General features: G+C 43.7%; 1 protein-coding gene across 1 annotated transcript in view; it reads left to right on the plus strand.

The window, feature by feature from the left end:
* Positions 1-23,299, plus strand: part of LOC119441363 (presenilins-associated rhomboid-like protein, mitochondrial) — a 74,270-nt gene that overhangs the window by 45,441 nt on the left and 5,530 nt on the right. Inside the window, exons 6-8 of the mRNA XM_037705974.2 lie at positions 2,456-2,526; positions 9,761-9,862; positions 16,861-16,958. Coding sequence (XP_037561902.1) covers positions 2,456-2,526; positions 9,761-9,862; positions 16,861-16,958 — 271 coding nt within the window. The remainder of the gene's footprint in view (positions 1-2,455; positions 2,527-9,760; positions 9,863-16,860; positions 16,959-23,299) is intronic.

Genomic DNA, 23,299 nt, shown 5'->3' on the forward strand with positions numbered 1-23,299 from the left:
TGTTCTACCACAAGAATTTTTCAAATCGCTTCATTAATAGCCGATATGGAAATATTTCAGTGCCCTGAATCCATGATTTCAGGAGGCGAGCTTCACCGCCAACAAAGGCACTTTCTCCACTTGCCCCGTCTAGCCTCCGCAAACGAAATTCCTTCCCTGTGTCCTCCCATACCCGAGTTTGAGGATCGCGTGATGCATACACAGTGGGCCCCACCTTCTATTCTTTTTTTCTCGCTTTCTTGTTTCACGGCACACTTCTGCTGACAGTGTCGTGCGTGAGCTTTTGCATTTGTCTCGTTTCGCGCAGTGCATGATTTTGCACACTTTGTATGAGAACACGTGACTAGCAGTGCAGTCGAATCTCGTTAATTCGAACACGCTTAATTCGAACTGCCGGTTTATTCGAACTGACGCTCTGGTCCCGTCAAAGTTATGTGTATTTCAATGGGCGAAAACGCTCGGTAATTCGAACGCAAAAGCATTTGCGACGGTTAATACGAACATACCGCGGACCGAAAATGCTCTCAGCAGCGCGCCAAATAACACGGCGGCGACCGGCATTGTTCCGACACCGCCATAGAGCAAAAGCTTAGGAGAGACCCCTTCATGCAGCGGCGGAGGCCCAGTCCGGCCAACGAACTGCCCACGCCGGCAAACGCTCGCTTCCCGATGGCAGCAGAAAACGAAACTTCAGGGAGCGGCCTAAGCTGGCGCCAGGGTCGGCTGGACCAGCGGCGTTGGCACCCACGCCGGCAAACGCTCGCTTCCCGATAACGGCAAAAAACGAAACTTCAAAGGAGCGGGCTAATCTGCACCGAGCCGCCTGTACCGGCGGCGGCGCCGGGCGCGCAGGTGAGGGAGCTGCGAGGGAGTTGAGAAAGAGGGTGAGGGGAGCCACCGAAGCCACTGCCACCGAAGCACCGAAGAGTTGCCGAGGCCAAATCCACTTTCCTGCCGCCCTCCTCCCCCACTTTCGACGGTCTCAGCGCATGCGCTCGTCACCATGTCGGCGCCGTCTGCTCCCTGAAATTTCGTTTTCTGCCATTATCAAGAACCGAGCGTTGGCAGGCGTGGGCGCAACTCGCTATGCGCTTGCACGCCGCGAAATTTCACGACTCGCACCGTTCGTTCATCTTGCTATGGTGCTGGAATACTTCAAAAATACGTCCTTCTGTTAATTCAAACTTGTTTTAATTTGAACAAATTTTCGGGCCCCTTCGAGTTCGAATTATCGAGATTCGACTGTATAAGTCGGGGCTACACGAACAGTGAGGCAGACACAAGCGGATCGCATAGTTTTGTTGTCTACGCACGTGACTGCACGACGTGGGAACAAGCTGACGGAACGGAACTCTTTCTACGTTACAAAGTAAAAGAAAAGCACGCAGACATTTGACTTGTATGTTTTATTATTTCTCTCAACTTTAATTCATCTATTGAAGCAACAGATCAAACAGACAACTGATGTTGCCTTGAATAATTCTCGAAGTCACGTGTCACTATGAGTGACGTCACCACACTGCCATGTACGTAGGTTCACTTGCGCGATTGACGTCGACTGTCCGGCTGGGAGCACGGTGCCCACAGGAAGGGCAAACGGTGTTTGGTTAGAAATTTAAGCTCTTTCCGCAGCGAGTACCGACGTATTACTTTGCAGACACAATCGTTAGTGCGCATTGTATGCACTGCGCTTGTCAACTCAATATGGCCAGACCTGGTGAGGGGCCCTTTAATTAAGGTAAAAAATAAATGAATGGAAACGGACATGGTCCTTTGGTAAGATACCGCAGTTGTATTGCATCAGCCGGATTACTTGAAGAGGCTAACGCTACTTCCAAGACAGATCGCAGATCAACATTAGCTAACTAGAAAAATTGACTAGAAAGATTTCTAACAAATCACTTTTGGTCACATGGCTCAATTGTGGAGTCGAAGCCAAGTAGTAGTGAAGCAATGTACACATAACTGAAATCTTGTGCTTTGCGCACCAGCTTTGAGAAATACGTCCTCAAAATATGTGGCAAAATGCATTAATTTCCAGTTACCACTTACTTACGCTTTATTCTCCACAGTGCTGATAAAAGTTTTTTTTTTTTTTTTTCTTGTTTCGGGCTGTCCTGTGTGCGGAAGATTTGCAATAAATGCATATCACAGAAAAAAAAAAGCCAATTTGTCATGCACACCAGATGTTCTATAAGACATCATTGTAGAGCCCTTGCTTTTATCACTGATTGCATTTTCACATATAACTAGTTTTAGAAGAGCAAGCACTGAAGGACATCTGCCAATTTGTGCTAATATTAACCATGATGGTAAAATGGGAGCCTGATTGCGACTAATGCTAGTTAAACAGCAGATGAGAAGGAAAACAGTGCTGGTTATCACTGCTCCTGCAGAAGCCCTGACCAGCTGTGCTTTTCTCATTGACTGTGCCTTTCTGCTTGGACCTCTGTAGGTGTTGTGTCGTCCCTTGCCAGCTATCTGCACAAGGTTGCCACCCAGCGAGCTGCCATGTCCCTGGGCGCGGTGTGTATACTAGCCACATGACATACTTGCTTGGAAATTATTTGAATTATTTTTGCCCAGTTGTCATTTTTATGCGTGAGAAAGTCGAGTGTGGCAAGCTAAGAATAGGGAAGACACTGGGCAACAGTTTGCAGTAATGCAGTAGCTCCCATATGTTGTACCCCCACCTCTGTCATGAATCTGTGCAGCCTTGTGTTGACCCATCAGATTGAGATCTAACTCCTGAGAACGGTGCAGTACACTTATTTGCACAGTTATTACCAGTTGTGCAGTTATTGCCTTTTATTTGCATTTTCTACTGCAATGCGTGCCCACAGAGTTCCTGATGCACACCAGTGACCCCAAGCTGGTACACATAGGTTGTTTGATTGAAAAAGTGTATAACTGACAAAGTGGGAAAAAAAAATGTTCTTCAGTTTTGGATTTCATACGAAACACTTATTCACAGTGGCATAAGTTTCATGGGAAGCCCATGATATACACTTAAACCTCGATATAATGAAATTGGTGAAGTCGGAAATTAAGTTTGGTTATATCAAAATTTCATGCTATTGAAATTTGACATTTTATGCCTATAAGTACAGTCGCTGATGAATTTTTCTTACACGGAAGGGGCCGTAAAATTTTGCAAATTATTCGGCAATCGAAAAAAGCAAATTTGAATCAGAAAAAAATAATCATTTTGATGAATTTAAGAGTCAGCAATGAAAGATGGATTCATGCCGTGCTGACGATATCTTCACACATCGTCAGTATGAGGCGAAGCCAGCCACGCTTTCGCATCCACTCCGTCCTCGCGGCTGATTGTGTCACCTGCAGTGGGTTGATGCTATCATGAAAAAGTACCGGCAGTGGGGAGCGAATCGTTCATCTGCCTCTAGCTTCAATGTGTCTCTGAAACTCAAGATTACGCAACCTCCAGTAGCAACGGTGCAGTACGGTGCAGTAACACAGCGCACATGATGCCGCACCATCTCGGCACGCCCATAATTTTCACACATAGAAGATTACCTCTAAAACAGGCATGCGTGCACTCAGCTACGTTTACAGCCATGAGCAGCCACGGCCGTGCTGGAAAAGCAGACGCCAGCCAACCTGCCTCCCCTCCTCCCCCTCGCACACACTTGAGCATGTTACTGCGAGCTTTGTTTTTTTGCTCCTTTCGCCTCCTTTCACTTGTACCCAAAGCATGCAGCGTACAAGGCACGATAGGATCTTTTCGCACTTCAACTTTATACACTTCTCTGCTTTGGCAGTCACTCTCAGTCGTGTGGCGCATGATTTGAAAGGTGCGTTCACAAGCAGGTGCATGTAATTCAACCATTTGACCATCTGCATCTGTGGAAGTTTCAGTTTATTGTCTCAGTATTCCTTCGCTGCGGCAGTGAAATATTTTCATATTGAAATCATGTATAAACACACTTCATTATATTGAGGTTCAAAATACGTGGTGTTCTATGGACAAGAAGCTGTAAAAAGTTAAATATTTCGTTATATTGAGAATTGAGGTTTAACTGTATATCTTAGTATGCGTCATGATTTAGCATCGATACTAAGTCTTGTGTAAGTAATTCACAATGGTCACAATCTCAGTGCCATCTCAACTTATCTTGTGACAAGACTGGACACAAGGTAAATTTGTGCGAGGCTATAATTGTAGCTGTTCAGGGAAATTTACTTACCACACTTCACTTGTAATACAAACTACCCTTGTTACCCTCAATCTGATGATGTGGAAAAGCAATGCTAAATTAGGCACATATAATTAGTTTCTCATGAAACTGGCGCCTTTATGAACAGGGGTTCCCCATGAACCTGGAAATAATAGTGTTTTGTTTTGACTTTATATCTTGTTTTTAGGTATTGTGTGTAATCTTTTAGGCAATTTACACCAATCGTTTAATTTCAGCATCTGTTGCTGTAGCGAATCGCAGGTCATGTTGTGCTAAAATGACTGGTTGCAGTACAGTTTGTCAGTTCTTCTTATAATCATAATTATTACTCGTGAAATTTTATTAGGTGCCAAATCCTATTTGCACTTCATTTGCTGTCACATTGTGTTTTTGGCTATACGAGATCATTTTGAGAATTTTGTACAGCATGTAGCCCCTTATAATCACATGCATTCTGCAGTCGTGGCCTAGTGGTAGAGCGCCCGCCTCGGCTGCGGGAGGCTATGGGTTCGATACCCCCCGTTCATTATTCACAAAAACTTGTTCTATTTTCAGATGTCTGACAGCGATATGATCCATTAACCTATAATAAATTTTCAGTTGCGGACTGTCTTTCTCATAGTGAACAAACTGCATTTTGTGCTAGTCTTATATGTGCACCACATCTCCATGACTTAGTTGCTTTAATACAGAGCATGAAAACTGTGGCATTTGGGATATGCATTCTGATGTCAAGAGAACAAATGCTTGTACTTCAGGAAAATGCTGGTGTGGCAGGAATGCTGTCTGTTTCTGCAGCTCTGTGATTTGTTCAGTGTATCTTTGGACACCTTAGCACATGGCTTTGTTTAGTTTTATGACTAATCTATTCACAGCTAATACATAATTCTCATCAAAAGAAACTTGACTGAAGACCTTCTACTGTAGAATGTTACGCATTGTCAGATCACATAATATTATTTGCACCTGAGTACTCACTGCACTGGCAGACATGATGCACGAAGGAAAAAATAGGGTAAATAGGGAAATAATTCTCGTCAAAAGAAACTTGACTGAAGACCTTCTACAGTAGAATGTTACGCTATTGTCAGATCACATAATATTATTTGCACCTGAGTACTCGCTGCCACTGGCAGACATGATGCACGAAGGAAAAAATAGGGTAAATTGGGAAATAATTCTCATCAAAAGGAAACTTGACTGAAGAGCTCTACTGTATGCACTGGCAGACATGATGCACGAAGGAAAAAATAGGGTAAATAGGGAAATAATTCTCATCAAAAGAAACTTGACTGAAGACCTTCTACAGTAGAATGTTACGCATTGTCAGATCACATAATATTATTTGCACCTGAGTACTCACTGCACTGGCAGACATGATGCACGAAGGAAAAAATAGGGTAAATAGGGAAATAATTCTCATCAAAAGAAACTTGACTGAAGACCTTCTACAGTAGAATGTTACGCATTGTCAGATCACATAATATTATTTGCACCTGAGTACTCACTGCACTGGCAGACATGATGCACGAAGGAAAAAATAGGGTAAATAGGGAAATAATTCTCATCAAAAGAAACTTGACTGAAGACCTTCTACAGTAGAATGTTACGCATTGTCAGATCACATAATATTATTTGCACCTGAGTACTCACTGCACTGGCAGACATGATGCACGAAGGAAAAAATAGGGTAAATAGGGAAATAATTCTCATCAAAAGAAACTTGACTGAAGACCTTCTACTGTAGAATGTTACGCATTGTCAGATCACATAATATTATTTGCACCTGAGTACTCACTGCACTGGCAGACATGATGCACGAAGGAAAAAATAGGGTAAATAGGGAAATAATTCTCATCAAAAGAAACTTGACTGAAGACCTTCTACAGTAGAATGTTACGCATTGTCAGATCACATAATATTATTTGCACCTGAGTACTCACTGCACTGGCAGACATGATGCACGAAGGAAAAAATAGGGTAAATAGGGAAATAATTCTCATCAAAAGAAACTTGACTGAAGACCTTCTACAGTAGAATGTTACGCATTGTCAGATCACATAATATTATTTGCACCTGAGTACTCACTGCACTGGCAGACATGATGCACGAAGGAAAAAATAGGGTAAATAGGGAAATAATTCTCATCAAAAGAAACTTGACTGAAGACCTTCTACAGTAGAATGTTACACATTGTCAGATCACATAATATTATTTGCACCTGAGTACTCACTGCACTGGCAGACATGATGCACGAAGGAAAAAATAGGGTAAATAGGGAAATAATTCTCATCAAAAGAAACTTGACTGAAGACCTTCTACTGTAGAATGTTACGCATTGTCAGATCACATAATATTATTTGCACCTGAGTACTCACTGCACTGGCAGACATGATGCACGAAGGAAAAAATAGGGTAAATAGGGAAATAATTCTCATCAAAAGAAACTTGACTGAAGACCTTCTACAGTAGAATGTTACGCATTGTCAGATCACATAATATTATTTGCACCTGAGTACTCACTGCACTGGCAGACATGATGCACGAAGGAAAAAATAGGGTAAATAGGGAAATAATTCTCATCAAAAGAAACTTGACTGAAGACCTTCTACAGTAGAATGTTACGCATTGTCAGATCACATAATATTATTTGCACCTGAGTACTGACTGCACTGGCAGACTCGATGCACGAAGGAAAAAATAGGGTAAATAGGGAAATAATTCTCATCAAAAGAAACTTGACTGAAGACCTTCTACTGTAGAATGTTACGCATTGTCAGATCACATATATTATTTGCACCTGAGTACTCACTGCACTGGCAGACATGATGCACGAAGGAAAAAATAGGGTAAATAGGGAAATAATTCTCATCAAAAGAAACTTGACTGAAGACCTTCTACAGTAGAATGTTACGCATTGTCAGATCACATATTATTTGCACCTGAGTACTCACTGCACTGGCAGACTCGATGCACGAAGGAAAAAATAGGGTAAATAGGGAATAATTCTCATCAAAAGAAACTTGACTGAAGACCTTCTACAGTAGAATGTTACGCATTGTCAGATCACATAATATTATTTGCACCTGAGTACTCACTGCACTGGCAGACATCGATGCACGAAGGAAAAAATAGGGTAAATAGGGAAATAATTCTCATCAAAATAAACTTGACTGAAGACCTTCTACAGTAGAATGTTACGCATTGTCAGATCACATAATATTATTTGCACCTGAGTACTCACTGCACTGGCAGACATGATGCACGAAGGAAAAAATAGGGTAACTAGGGAAATAATTCTCATCAAATAAACTTGACTGAAGACCTTCTACAGTAGAATGTTACGCATTGTCAGATCACATAATATTATTTGCACCTGAGTACTCACTGCACTGGCAGACTCGATGCACGAAGGAAAAAATAGGGTAAATAGGGAAATAATTCTCATCAAAAGAAACTTGACTGAAGACCTTCTACTGTATAATGTTACGCATTGTCAGATCACATAATATTATTTGCACCTGAGTACTCACTGCACTGGCAGACATGATGCACGAAGGAAAAAATAGGGTAAATAGGGAAATAATTCTCATCAAAAGAAACTTGACTGAAGACCTTCTACAGTAGAATGTTACGCATTGTCAGATCACATAATATTATTTGCACCTGAGTACTCGACTGCACTGGCAGACATCGATGCACGAAGGAAAAAATAGGGTAAATAGGGAAATAATTCTCATCAAAAGAAACTTGACTGAAGACCTTCTACAGTAGAATGTTACGCATTGTCAGATCACATAATATTATTTGCACCTGAGTACTCGCTGCACTGGCAGACTCGATGCACGAAGGAAAAAATAGGGTAAATAGGGAAATAATTCTCATCAAAAGAAACTTGACTGAAGACCTTCTACTGTAGAATGTTACGCATTGTCAGATCACATAATATTATTTGCACCTGAGTACTCACTGCACTGGCAGACATGATGCACGAAGGAAAAAATAGGGTAAATAGGGAAATAATTCTCATCAAAAGAAACTTGACTGAAGACCTTCTACAGTAGAATGTTACGCATTGTCAGATCACATAATATTATTTGCACCTGAGTACTCGCTGCACTGGCAGACTCGATGCACGAAGGAAAAAATAGGGTAAATAGGGAAATAATTCTCATCAAAAGAAACTTGACTGAAGACCTTCTACAGTAGAATGTTACGCATTGTCAGATCACATAATATTATTTGCACCTGAGTACTCACTGCACTGGCAGACTCGATGCTCGAAGGAAAAAATAGGGTTAAATAGACAGACATAGACAAGCGCTATTAAGGCGAAAGCCTTAGGTGGCTATGTTGGTGGTGCCCTTGGCGGTGACCTTAGCGAAACTGTGCCGTGACAAAAAATGGACAACGCCGCAAAGAGTAATAACACGTCTAAAAATTCTCAGACTGACGTCTCATTTCTCAGGGAGGTTCCTGTAAAGAAACTAAATTAGTGACTTTGAAAAGAAAATTCTGTAAATTTTGGTCTGGGTGGGAATCGAACCCAGGCCTCTGTGGTGCGAGACGAGCACGCTTCCCTTTTAAGCCACGGCTGCTCCACGGTTGTGGCTTACTAAAGATGTGCCTAGTGCATGCCTGCTTCCACATGTCACGTGGTCACAGAGTAAATGCACTAAAGATGTGCCTAGTGCTCGTGCCACTGCTCCCGCATTCATCGTTGTCTTTTTCCACAGCTGGCAGGCTTTCGCTGTCATGTTTTACAAATGTGTAACCCTTGCTTAATTTTGTATCTGTCTCTTCCTTTTGCGCTTCAGGTCTACTATGGACGGAATACCAACTAGCATTCTCTCAAGCTTTACTTACACTGCTGCAACCAGGTTTAGAATTAATAACAACTTCACTTTTATGTTTTTTGTTTACATTTCCTTAAAGAATTTTCCACAGAAGTCTATGCATTCTGTGCATTCTCTCAATTTAAGAAAGGGATCTTGCACCACAGCTTCAATTTGACTACACTTGTTCACTAAGTGATTTCAGCTGCGAGACATGCTATGTCGAGGCATGGTACAGCTTTATTGAGTAGACTGTACTGAAAAGTAGGAATTTTGTAAAGATGTGAATGTTTATGTACAAATAAAGTCCAAACACCACCAACACATCAGTTGAAAAAAATCAAACGTGCACCTGAGCAGTCGCCTCTGCATCGGTGCAAACCGTGGCGTAGCGCGGCTGGTACCAGTCGAATTTAGCATTAGATTGAGGTCAAATCCAGGCTCTTATGATCAGAATGTTGAGAGGTTGCCCACCTTTGATGACTACATGTGTGCAGGGCGATGTGAGGCCTCCACCTAAAGGACGCAAGCAATAGCCCCGTTACTCTTTGGCATATGGTGACCAACACATGTTACAATGCTGATATGTGTCACTGTCTCGGGCTGTATTAAAAGGATAAACCTGCTTTGTTCGTGTGCCAGAGTGTGAAAGTAGTCGTACCTCTTGCCAGCTGTGTGACATGTATCTTGTGCTGCCCTGTGCACTATGTGTCGCTGTGCCTGCAGTCGGGAGCCATCCTGGCCGTGGTGGGAGCCCTGTGCTTGCAGTACCCAGACGCACAGCTCAGCATCCTCTTCCTGCCTTTCTTCACCTTCTCGGCTGCTGCGGTGAGTGCACTGCTCAAGGAATACTAGCATGCCTACTTTCTTGGATGCTGCTGCAGACTATGAAGATTTCACACTGGTCCGTTCCACTTCCATTGTGAATTGGGGCTATATTTTCTGTTGATCATGCTTGGGAATACTTTCGTTTTCATATAATGTAGCAACACCTCATTGGAGTGCTAGGCATTCTGCCTTCTGGCTTAGCCAGTCAACATTCCCTAAAAGGAATGATGCTGAATGTCATTAAACAAGAATCTGGCTCCCGATTCGTTGTGCCTTTCGATGTCATCACTGCAAACAGCCAATCGGCAATGGGTTTCATATGGTGTCTGTGGTAAATTTTGGTAGCAGAAGTTGGTTAACTAAAAAGCAGTGAAGCAGAAAGTTTACGAAAAGCGTAACTCTTCACCAAACACGAGTAGAGTCTTAAATCTGCAAACTGTATCTGTTCAATTGTCTAAGGTGGGTAAATATGATATACCGTATTTACTCGCACAATGAACGCACCCCTCACTTTTCCAATCAAGAAGTGTGTTTTTTCTTTTCGTTGTATAATGAACGCACCCTGAACTTGCTGCTGTGAAGTAGGAGACACGGTACGATTTGGTATCTGATATGGCATCCGGCGGGTACCATTGTATCGGACGCCTTATCGGACACCGAATCGTACCATGTGTCTTCTAATTTTATTGCCATAGCAATTATATGGACACTTCAGGCGCATTTTTGCCATTGCCACCTCAATCTCCTGCATTCAAGGGAGGAAAGCAGGGAGGACACATGCCGTATTTTGACGCGCGCATTACACCAGGGGGAGAGGAGAGAGGGGGCAGCTGCGCGCGCCTTATCTTGAAAGCGATCTGTGTTGGGGGCTGAGTCTAGGTGTGATGGCGGCTTATACCTTTGTGCACGCTCTGTTCTCACGGCTCAGTTTACGTTGAAGCGATACACAGCACGAAGGTCACTTTGCTCGCTGTTGCTGCCACGCTTCGTCATGCCAGCGTTTTGACAGCAAGTGTCCTCAGTCATAGAGTTTGATGTGTTCATGTTTGCATGTGTGCACTGACACCATGCTTGTTATATTGGGTAATATTAAGCAAATAGTTCCAAGTTTATTAGGCCGATAAAACTATTATCCTTACTTCATGTAGCAGTCTATGCATTTGCTATTGCAATTGATGGTTTGCCTTTCGGGTGAAACTGACTTTTTTAGAGGTGGCTGCGGAAAAAAAATCGCTCATAATTTTACCCCACCTAATGAATGCACCCCCGAATTTTGCGCACATTTTTCGGGAAAAACAGTGCGTTCATTATGCAAGTAAATACGATATATATGCACAGTGCACCACCTGTAGAGGTGCCACTAATGTCCACGTGGCGGGTGCTTTTGAAAGTACGCTCGGGGTGCAGTAGCAGATGACAACACTTTGCAGCAAGGATGGCCGAAGCTTGTGGCTGTGATTTCCCTTTTTTTTTGATCGCCAGACTGCTATTTGAGCAGTGATAGCTACAGGAAAGGCACGGGCCTCTATGAGAGCTATTCTGTACACAATGTTACTGGAGTTTGGGACAACCCAGACTAAAAAATTAAATTCAATTAAATTATGGGGTTTTACGTGCCAAAACCACAGTCTGATTATGAGGCACGCCATAGTGGGTGACTCTGGAAAATTTGGACCACCTGGGGTTCTTTAACATGCACCTAAATCTAAGTACACGGGTGTTCTTGCATTTCGCCTCCATCGAAATGCGGCCGCCATACAACCCAGACTGTGTACCTGCCAGGTGCGTCCTGCAGACAAGTGCATCAGCACCCAGTTATACGAAGTGCAGTTCTAGCCGCTTCGTTTTTCGACTAATGCAATGTCTCGATCATTTTTTTAAGTTCTATCTTTGCCGTAATACTGTTTCTGTACCTTAATAGGCACACGTCGTAGTGCAGACCATTATCTCAAGCAACTCCGCACGGCGCGATGCCTGCAGACATTGTAGTGATCTCGCTACATATGAATACATGTGATATCGCCGAATAAGTGCCATCAGAGTTGCCTCAACAAGAGTAATTGTGAGTTTTTTAATGGAAATGCGTACATTAGGGAACGAAGCCACCAAACGCACCGGTGAAAAAAACTCGATTTAGTGCTGCAGTGCTGATTTAGCAAGTTAGCGATGCAATTGTACGTCAACCCACTGCCCTTCCCACTGCAGTTTTCCAAATTTGACATTCCTTTAGTGACCTGCTTGAAAACGTACAAAGCTAATCTCTTAACAACTTCTGAGGGGTTTTTTTTCTCGAATTTGTTATGGAAGCTACAAGATTCATTTAATGGCTGAGCATCACTGGCCACGGTAGATGGGCGCTGGTGGCGAGGCTGGCTTTAGTCATTTCCGCTGTAGGCATTGCACTTCTGTGCCGCAAACGATAATAAGAAAGAATTCAATTTAGTGCAAAATGCACACTCAAAAAGACACTCAGCTGTGAAACAAGCAAACTACTCTGTGTGGAAACTCTGTTCAGACAGTATCAAGGCGTAATGACTTCACAAACATGACGCAAATTTTTCTGTGAAAATTGAGCAGCAATACTACGTATATGCAGTAACTAACAGCAATCTCTCCCTCAGCTGCCTCTTTTCTCACACATTTCCTAAGTAGCCACAATGTCAATGTTCTCAGGCAGAACGAATACCGTATTTACTCGCATAATGAACGCACTTTTTTCCTAAAAATGTACTCAAAGTTGGGGCTCATTATGCAGGGTAAAATTTTCAGTGATTTTTTTCATGCGGCCACCTCTAAAAAAGTTGCATTTCCGCCCGAAAGGTGAACCATCGTTTGCGATAGGAAATGCATAGACAGCTACACGAAGTAGGGATAATAGTTTTATCGGCCGTATAAGCTTGCAAACATTCGCTAACTGTGTAAATTAACAAGCATGGTGTCATTAGAGCACTGCACGGGCGCCCGGGCCCGTTTTTACATTGGGCCGCCCCCCGCCAGAGCCCGTTCAAAACTTTTATGGCGAGACCCGGGCCCGGCCCGGGCCCGGAAATAATCTACGTTACCCGCCCGGCCCGGCCCGCCACCCCTTTACCTTAGGCCCGTAGCCCGGCCCGAGCCCGACTCGAAACCGGCCCGAACCCGGCCCGAGACCTAAAAATAATGTTTTTCAGAGTTGAGATGCTTGAGAATAACTCGCTGCAAGTTACATGTACACCACCAGAAAGCCCGAGCCCGAGCCCGGCCCAAGCCCGTGAAAAAACTGTTCTACCCGGCCCGGCCCACGGGCCGGGCCGGGCCGGGCCCGGGCTTTCGGGTAAGCCCGAGCCCGTGCAGTGCTCTAGGTGTCATTGCGCATAGGCAAACATGAGCACATCACACTCAATGACCGCGGACACTCACTGTCAAAACGTTAGCATGGGGAAGCGCAGCAGCAGCAGTGAGCGAAGTGACCTTCGTGCCGTGTATTACTTCAATGCAAACTGAGTGGCGAGAACGGAGCATGCACAAAGGTATTAGCCGCTGTCACAGTCCCCGATGCAAATCGCTTTCAAGATAGCGCACGCGCAGCTGCACAATGCGCAGTTGCTACGCCGCCCCCTCCCTCCCCTCCCCGCTTTCCTCCTTCCAACGCGGGAGCTGGAGTTGCGATCGTCGGCACTGACGGCAGAAATGTGCCTGCAGTGTCTACATTTATTGATTCCATAATGCTAGCCTGGGTACCAGGCCTTAAGCAGGAGTGGGCATACATAATTTTCAATGACAAAAAGTTGCAACATATAACATCAAAATGAAACGTAACTGCACACAGAGAAAAACATAGCATTTTTTATGATGAAATGCGTCATTATACAATTTCACTACAGGAACAAAAATCAGGATCGGTTCCTCAGTGCATTTATAAATAAATCAACTGTTTCACATCCTACAACATCATCTGATAAAGAATTCCATTCACGGATTATTCTTGGAAAAAAAGAATTTTTGAACGTATCAGTGCGATTTATAAAATCTATGACTTTCTTACAGTGACAAAAGCGCACTGCACTTTGCAAGAGGAGTGAGGGTGACGTCTGCCAGCTATAACGATTAAAGACAAATCGGATAGATTTTTTTTGAACCCTTTCTAGTTTTTTTATGTTGAACGCAGTAAAGGGATCCCATCTACAGCTGCGTATTCTAACGATGGTCTAATAAATGTCTTGTATGCTAAAAGTTTTATGTCCGGCGTGGCATTTCCAATCCTCCTCCTTAGATAACTGAGCTTTTTCATGGCCCTTTTTTCAATGTACTCGACTGTGTATCTCCAACTTAATTGCTACCGCAATAAAATTTGGAGACACGTTACAATTTAGCGTCCGATACAGTCGGACCAGCCAGATGCCATATCAGATGCCGAATCATACCATGTGTCTCCTACTTCATGGCAGCAAGTTCATGGTGCTTTCATTATGCGAGGAAAAGAAAAACACAGTTCTTGATTGCAAAAGTGGGGGGTGCATTCATTATGCGAGTAAATACAGTAAAACTGTTTAAGAAGCACTTGCCTGTAATCAATCCATAAAACACAACACGATTTAAGCCCCTTACAGACAAGGCGAGGTGAAAACTTCGTACTTAAATAAATCAACGACAGTGCTATATGAAGCAACTAGCAACAGTTCAGCATGCACGAAGCCACGCATAAAATAGATGTAAAAACATGAACTGCGTCACAGCTGTTGCAACAACTTAACAGGCTGCATAAAACCAACAAAATCAGTCTTCGCAAGCCTCAACAGCTTTAACAAACAACGCGATGCACTCGTACCGTCGTATACTCTAGCTATAGAGCAACATGGTAAAGAAGGGGCAAGTGACATTTACAACCTAAGCAAAATGTCTCTAACCCGCATGCTTCACTGCAGACAAACCGAACCAAAACAGGGGTAGGCTGTGATTAACTCCGTCACTTACCCATGTAAACATGATGGAGTGCAACAAACACCAGGATGACAAAAGAAAGTGTGAGAACAAAAAAGTTCCCGTGGAACAGCGGTGATTAATTCATGGCATTGCTCCCGCTAATTGGAGGTCTCGCAGAGAATGAGTAGAACCGTGTTGCCGGCAAGCTTTTGCAGGTATATTTGAGCATCCTGGCACGCGAGAATCGTTCTTTGACGTGCCTTGAAGCCATAACAAACATGTGACGGGTGTTGCTTTTTCGCTCCTAAAATGTGAAACAGAGCAGCACAAGCAACGACACAGAAAACTACAGTGGGTGGCAACCTCCTTTTCCAAGCGAACTTAGCAAGCCGGCACATAGTAGTATTGGTCTTATAGCTTATACGAAATTGTGCATCATGTACTCAAGTTTTGCAAAGGTCCTGCTCACAAATTAGTGATATGTTTCAGAGAGATGTATAATTATGTCACTTTTGTCTGCTTTAAATGTGCCAATTATATGCAGTGTACAGGATAGTGATATTGATTTTTATTGCCTAGTAGCAGAGCTCTAAACTTGATGCTTTATTCTTCTTTTTTTGAAAGCCTTCCAATTTTTGGTTTCATGGTCAAAAATTTTAAGACCTAGGTAAATAAAAAAAGTCTGCACCCTAGGGTCAGTAGATTTAGCATATCTTTTAAGGTCAACACATGTCATGAGAATCATTTCAGAGGATGCCATACAGAATTATTTCTCTGTTCCCATGTATTCCTAAAGCAGAGCTTCCCATTAGTACAGTGTAGACCGCTTATAACGTAAGTCGCCGGAGTCGCGAATATCCGCACTATAAGCCGTACCGCACTATAACCAAAGCAACAATTTTCAAGGCCCGCACATATGCAAAACATGTGCACCGAGCCGCCACGCGTATGCGACAGTCGAGGAATGCTGCTAGAATGTTTGCATTCAATTTACAGTCGAATCTCGTTTATTCAAACCAAATCACGCATGCGGCTCCGACCGGCATTGCACCGGCACCGCCATAGAGTAAAAGCTTAGGTGAGACCCCTCAATGCCGCGCGCGAACAAAACAAAAAAAGAAAGAAAAAAGAAATGCGGCGGAAATTTCACCCTCTCTCAAATGGCAAGGTCGCCGATTCTGCATTGCGCCGGAACATGCGTGTACGTGCCGACGTCTCAGCCACGCTACAGTAGCCACGCGTAGAAAATGGCAGTGAACTCTTCTTTCTCCTTTATGCTTCCTCTACTTTCTAGTAACATGTTGACCTTGCACACTGCGGCTATGATGCAGAGGGAAGCAGCAGCGCTGTCCCAGGCCGGCCAACGCCCGCTTCCCGATAACGGCAGAAAATGAAACTTCGGGAGCTGGCGCCGGGCCGGCTGTAGCGGCGGCGCTTGCATGGCGGCGGGCGCGCACGGTGACAATCGAAAGTGAGGGACGTACGCGGGAGAACGAGGGGAGCCACCGAAGCGGCGGAGTTGCCGAGACGAAAACCGCTTCCCTGCCGCCCTCCTCCCTCGCATTCCACGGTCTCCTCATGCGCCCTTCCCCGTGCCGTGCTGGCGCCGCCCGCTCTCTGAAGTTTCGTTTACTGCCGTTATCGTGAAGCGAGCGTTGGCCGACCTTGGCAGTTTCGTGGCCCTCGCTCGCTATGCGCGCCGTGATATTTCAGGACTCGCACTCAAGATTCTGGTTTCAGCCTCACTGGCTGTTCGTTCGCACCACATGCCCTTCTCCTCCACTTCGTCTCTCTTTCTTCCTCGAGCACTCCTTGGGGCGCCCATTTGAGGGGAGCGTTCGCCGTCTCCGCTGACTTCCGTACTCCCAGGCAGCCGTACTGTAACCGGTATTTCGTTTCCCGCAACTGCACTATAAGCGATACGTGTATACATAGAGTGCTATGGGAAAATTAACGAGAGTCTGAAAAGACCGCGCTATATCCGGTCCTGCACTATAAGCGGTTACGTTATAAGTGTTCTATACTGTAATAGGTGCTGTGACAGTGTACCTCACGTTCATTTTTTTGTGTTAACTCTGCTGGTGTGTGGTCTGCAGGCATTGAAAGGTGTGTTGGTGTTTGACACGGCTGGTATGCTGTTGCGGTGGCGCCTACTGGATCATGCGGCCCATTTAGGAGGCACCTTGTTCGGCGTGTGAGTGCTCGTACACTTAATCTTTGGCATCGTCACGATAATAATCAGAAAGCAGCACTGCTGAGGACGCAGCGACAGAAAGAAATCATCATGAAGATGACGCACCATTTCTGTTTCTATCCCATCGTCGTCGGAAGCACTGGTATCGAATGATGAATTTCTAATAATGAACACGTCAGCTGATGGTTGAGATACAATGCAAATGCAAAACACGGGACAAAGTGCCCGCGACATATATAAAGCTTGATATAATGAACTTCAATATAGCAAAATTCTCGTTATAATGGAGCATTTAACTTTTTATAACTTCTTGTCCATAAAGCACCATGTATTTTGAACCTCAATATAACGAAGTGTGTCTATACATGATTTCAATATAATGAAATTTCACTGCCACTGCGAAGGAATAGCAAGACACTAAATAGAAACTTCCACAGACAGAGATGTTCAAATGGTCAAATTACATCCAGCTGCTTGCGAACACATTTCTCAATTTGCGCACTGCATGTCCTAGAGCAACCGCCGAAACGGAGCAACATTGTGTTCTGTATAAAGCGGGGAGCGTGGCCCGGCATGGCATCCGGTTCGGCTACCAAGCTGCCGCCGGGTAAAAAGCGAGTGCGAGCGATGCTGCCCCGTAGCCTTTTTCCTGGTATTTTCAATGTGGAGATTTTGAGATGTGGTGGAGTCAGGCACTAAAGCTTTTCAAGATGAAAGATGAAAAACACATGGGTTGAAACCATGGCCGAGAAAGAAACTTGACCTAACAGATATTTCGAAATATCAGAATTCGAGTTAACTAGCGTTTACTGTATATACTGCAACTTTTTGCACTGTGCAATGTCTGAACGGACGTCCCATGACGGCTTTATCTGATGACCATCTATTAAGAGTGTGTTTGCAGTGAACCAGACTGCAGCTGTTCTGGCTTTGTGGTTACGTGCTGGTGACAATGAATGAGACAGCAGATGGAGCTAAACTTGATGCTGTGGCAAGCGTATCTGTTTATCAAAGCAGATACACGTTTACTTTTTATTGGTTATGGGCCTTACCTAGAAGTTTAGACCAAAATTTTATAGAAAGAAGTGCAGCCTTTGCATGAAAACCTACAGCAGTTGTTAATTGTTGCTTATGGCATACATATCGGCGACCTCTTTTTCTTGCCTTCAATTACTGGGGCTTCCCCACAGCACCACCGCCTACTCCGTATAGAGCCAATGTGTCATGGCAGTCGATATTTTGAACATCACATATTGCGTTGGTTGATTTTTAAGACTTATATATACGTCTGCATGATGTTGAAAACATCCCATTGGACCACAGATCTCCAGCGAACGTTCAAAGGACATCCAACAACGGATATTTTGACATCCGTCGGATATCCCAGAAGTTCCAATGATGTACTACAGATGTCCGTAGGATCGTCCGACGCAAAGAAAAAGCACATTCAAAAAACGTTCATTGTACATCAAAATCGGATATTCGGATGTCCACAGGATATTTGAAAATAATCTTTTCCTATACGAAACGTCCAGTGGATGTCCTAAATAGTATACCTTTAGGACACTGTAAAGTGCAGGATGTCCACTGGATGTTTAGACGTGAACATTTGTAAAGCAATATGACCAGTGGATGTCCGAAGGAGTATATTTTCAATTGCAGGATGTCCACTGGACGTTTGGAAGCACATTTTCCACAGGGACATTCCTTTTAAATCCTTAGTGAAGCTTTGTGCAAGCTATACCTGCAATTTATGAATCTCCTTGACTAGAGTACAGAAAGAAGCCACACTAATGCGAGTAGTGGGGCTTTATTACCCTGTGTACACAGGACTGAAAGGCTTGTCATCAGCCTGCCGTGCTCCATCAGCAGGGCCCACAGCATGAACTGTACCACACGGCTTAGCAAAGGACCAAGTCTACTGCACTGAACTGGGAAGAGAACTTTTGCCAAAGGGTACAAGGCAGTGCAAAAGAAATAAACTAACCATATCTGGCTGCCTGTGTGTATTTCGGGAAAACTGAAACTTTACGTGATAGAATAACAGCTACTGAGCCAGCCATGCAAAAATACCATGCATACACTAAAATCATAGTACTTCACAAACCACGGCAAGAGCTTTGTTAATATGTCCTGCACATTAACAAAGCTCAATACATAATCAACAAGACAAATCTTGTTAAAATATTTTATTGCAACACAACATCAAAATATTTGATCAGAGTAGACTAACAGCAGTGCAATATAGTTTGCCAATATTGTTACAAAACCTACATAAAATGACTAAAAATGCTGGTTCAAGCTGTCATTACATAAACGTGATGAAAAAAAAATAAACAGGTACAGCTCAAACAACACAAGTGGCCATGCTACTTATTAGGTCACCACGTCATTTTTTTACAGAAAACATGACATCAACATGGAATTTGCAAACGAAATTACTAAGAAGAAAACTACTATACAGCACCGAACACTTTTCAGGGTGAGAAGAATACAAGGCAAATGCAATTAAATGTGTACTTACTCAACTGAGACATATCACAATAGTGTTAGTACTCTGCAAAACACAACTGAAAATGTCCAACAGCCAACACAAAAATTGCAATGCAAGTAACTACAAAAGCAGATGGGATCATCAAGACTCAATTTTAGAAATGCTTAAAGGCAACCACCACTAAGCACACTAATCAACATGAGTAAAATGTGTGTTGAAAAACTGCTGAGGGAGCTACTGAACATCAATAACAACAAGACTAAAAGAGTAAGAATTAACCAGGCTGAACGACCCGAGGATTAAATCTATATGGAGAGAATGAATGTGCTTTTTGAATAATGAGCTCCCAAGTGAAAGACTAAGCTAAGAGCTCCCAGAAATGAACCTCTTATCGGGAAACAAAGTATTTCCTAAGTAATGAGCACTGAGTGGATACATTGCTTCACTTAACACATAAAAAAAGAGAAACAAACATACAAATTAGTATCTTAATTTGTCCATCAAAATCACCTGTTGACAACAAAATCACCTGTTGACTAGAACTGCTACTGATCAGAACCTGTCCTAATGAAAAATAAAGTGAAAAGCCCACACAAGTGAATCTCATACCAAACATGAACATGCTTCCTGGATAGTGAGCATTGATCACACACATTGCTTAACACATATAAAAAAGAGACACAAATTCGTACCTCAATTTGTAGCATAAACAATCACCAGCTGTTGTGACTAGACTTTGTCACAGGAAAAAAAAACGAAGCTAAATGCTCCAAGAAATTACCGTAAAAACCCGCATATAATACGGACCCGCATATAATACGAGGTGTTATTTGGGGGTAGCAATAATGAAAAAAAAGTTTTCACCCGAACTCAACGACCAAACCCTGGCCGTCCAGTGTGCCCGCGATCAGGCCGTCAAGCTCGGCTTGCCGGTCCCTACGTGGGACTAGCCGGGTGGTGCGGGGTGTCCCCTGTGTCTTCTCTGGACCTCAATAAAGTTATTTCACTCACTCACTCACCCGCATATAATGCGAGCGAGGAAAACCCACAGAAAGCATTGAGAATCTAATCTCGTTAACTTGAACACGCTTAATTCGAACTGACGCTGTGGTCTCGTCAAATTTATGTGTATTGCTATGGGCGAAAACGTCCGGTAATTCGAACGCGAAAGCATTTGCGACGGTTAATTCGAACATACGGCGCACCGACAATGCCCTCAGCAGTGCTCCAAATCACGCGGCGGCGCCTCCGACCGGCATTGCTCCAACACCGCCATAGAGCAAAAGCTTAGGATAGACACCTCAACGCCACGCGGAGAAAAAGAAAACGAAAAAAAAAGCGCGGTGGCAATTTCACTCTCAAATAGCAAGGTCGCCGTTTTACTGTCGCTCCGGAACATGCCTGTACGAGCCGACGTCTCGGCCAACTTCCCGACAACGGCAGAAAACGAAACTTCAGGGAAAGGGCTAAGTTGGCGCCGCGCCGACGGGAGCGGCGGTGGGCGCGCGCGGTGCCAGTTGAAGGTGGGGGAGAGCTGCGAGGGAGTTGAGAGGGATGGCGAGGGGAGCCACTGCCACCCAAAGCGACGGCGTTGCCAAGGCCAAATGCGCTTATCTGCCGCCGTTGCAACTTTGCAGCTGGGATGTCATCCCGGCCGTGAACGCTGCCCCCGGTGACGCCAAAGTGCTGCCCTGCGGCGCAATTTCCAATGGCTTCGGCAGCTAAAATAACTTTCCTTTTAAAGGCAGCTGGGTACTACTTTCACGGTCCCGACATCGTGCGAGATAGACTAGCGAACGTGCCGATTCTCAGCGTGGTCAAAATTTCGCGCGTTGAAAGCAGCAGCAGCAGCCTACCGACGACAGCGCAAGATGACGCATACTCCACTACGAGTCTTGATGATGATAGCAGTGAGCAAAAACGAACCCGAAACTGCAAATTTTACGCTGAAAACTTTGGGATCCACATATAACATGAGGCAGAAATTTTGCATGGTAAAATTTAGAAAAAAAAACTCGTATTATACACGGGTTTTCACGGTATGCTATTATCGAAAATGTGAATGTTTCCTTAATAATGAGCACTGACAAGGCACATTGTGTGGCTTAATACACAAAAAAGAGAAACATACAAATTAGTATCTTAATTTGCCCATTACAAAATGATAATACATTTCTAGCATGAACAATGTCACCTGTTATGACTAGAACTGCTACAGATCAGAACCTGCCGTAGGTGAATAATAAAGCTGAAAGCCCAAAGAAATAAATGTTATCAAGCACATGAAAACGCTTCCTGGATAATGAGCATTGATCAGACACATTGCTTAGCACATATAAAAAAGAGAAATAAATTAGTACCTGAATTTGTAGCCTGTAGCATAAACAAAACAATGACCTGTTTTGTTTGTGCTATAGGCTACTAACACTACTGACTAGTCACAGCTGAAAAAGTAAACTAAAAGCTCCAAGAAATGAATCGGTATCAAAAACCTAAACGTGTTTCCTGGATAATGAGCACTGACTGGACACATTGCTTAACATAAGAAAAAGAAAGCATACAAATCAGAACCCCGGTTTAACTCTGACTAGAACTCTGAAGCAGAAAAAAATAGTCATCTGTTGTGGCAAGAAGCACTAATCACAAGAACTTAGGACACATATGCACTAAAAGTTATCTGCAGAGTGATAGCAATGAAGTTGAGCTGGTTACATAGCAAAGAACGGACAGAATAATTACTCACCAATAACAGCAAAAATTGACTGCATAAACAGCAAAAGTGCAGCAATGCTGGATGATTAGGGTCAATCCACAGCAATGTACCATGTGGAAGAGATGTGAAGTTCTTTACAATTCTTTTGAAAACATTCTGTTTTTACTAGGTCTAAAGAAATGGAATGCAATCCTGCAATATTTTAGGTAAAAGAAGATTTTTCAGCTTATGAGGGCAGCTTAAACTTAATTGAATGGCGCAAATCCAGGTGTTAAGAAAAACGCTGCCAAAATTTGGCTGTTATGTGCATTGTTGTAAGACATACATTTTTGTTATAGATAGACACTCTGCTTTTAGTGAAAAACGTTTGCATAAAAAAATTATTTTTCTTCCCTTAAAGGGCAGCTCCGGCGATTTTTTGACCATGTCGAGCTAATAAAATATTTAGGTTCCCGAGACCCTCCTGTGACGCACCTGATAGGAGAATTGTTCCGCAAATTCGAAAATAATTTTAAATAAGCAAAAAAGCGCGAAAACGAAACCGAAACCTGAGCAAGCAGTCGAGCGAACCTCTGCATGTGACGTCACGAATGTACCCCGGCGGGGAAGGCGCGCAACGCATGCCGGTATTGCCCGCGGGGTGAACGAAACCGGCGACGAGCAGACGCTCAGCTTATTCGTGACCGCGCCGGAGCTTCGGGGACCTTCGGGTGACATTGCATGTTAGCTGCACCACCTATTCGGTTCTGTCAAACAGTGACAGTTATGAGTCAGAAGAATTCAATAGCCACGAATCGCCGTCCTCCACCACTAGAGCCAGCACCCATGCGCAACATATCGCGCTGCGACATGAAGACCAAGGGTAGTCCTAACCACTGATATACGTGCTGCTTGCTATTTTAGGTGTTTTACCCCTCTCAGGGAACCGCTTCGCATGCTCACTGTAAGATGTGGAGCACGACTTTCCGCATTTGTATCCCACAAGGACGCCGCTTACAGTCCAAAGCACCGACCTGTGCATTTGTTTACATCGGCAGGTACAGCGACCACTCGTACGTCGTTCGCTTGAGATAGCCGCTCATCGGTGACATCAATTAATGTCAGAACATATTGATAACAATATCAAAACACGTA

This window comes from Dermacentor silvarum, chromosome 2 (genome assembly GCF_013339745.2).
Source record: "Dermacentor silvarum isolate Dsil-2018 chromosome 2, BIME_Dsil_1.4, whole genome shotgun sequence".
In the NCBI taxonomy this organism is placed as follows: Eukaryota; Metazoa; Arthropoda; class Arachnida; order Ixodida; family Ixodidae; genus Dermacentor; species Dermacentor silvarum.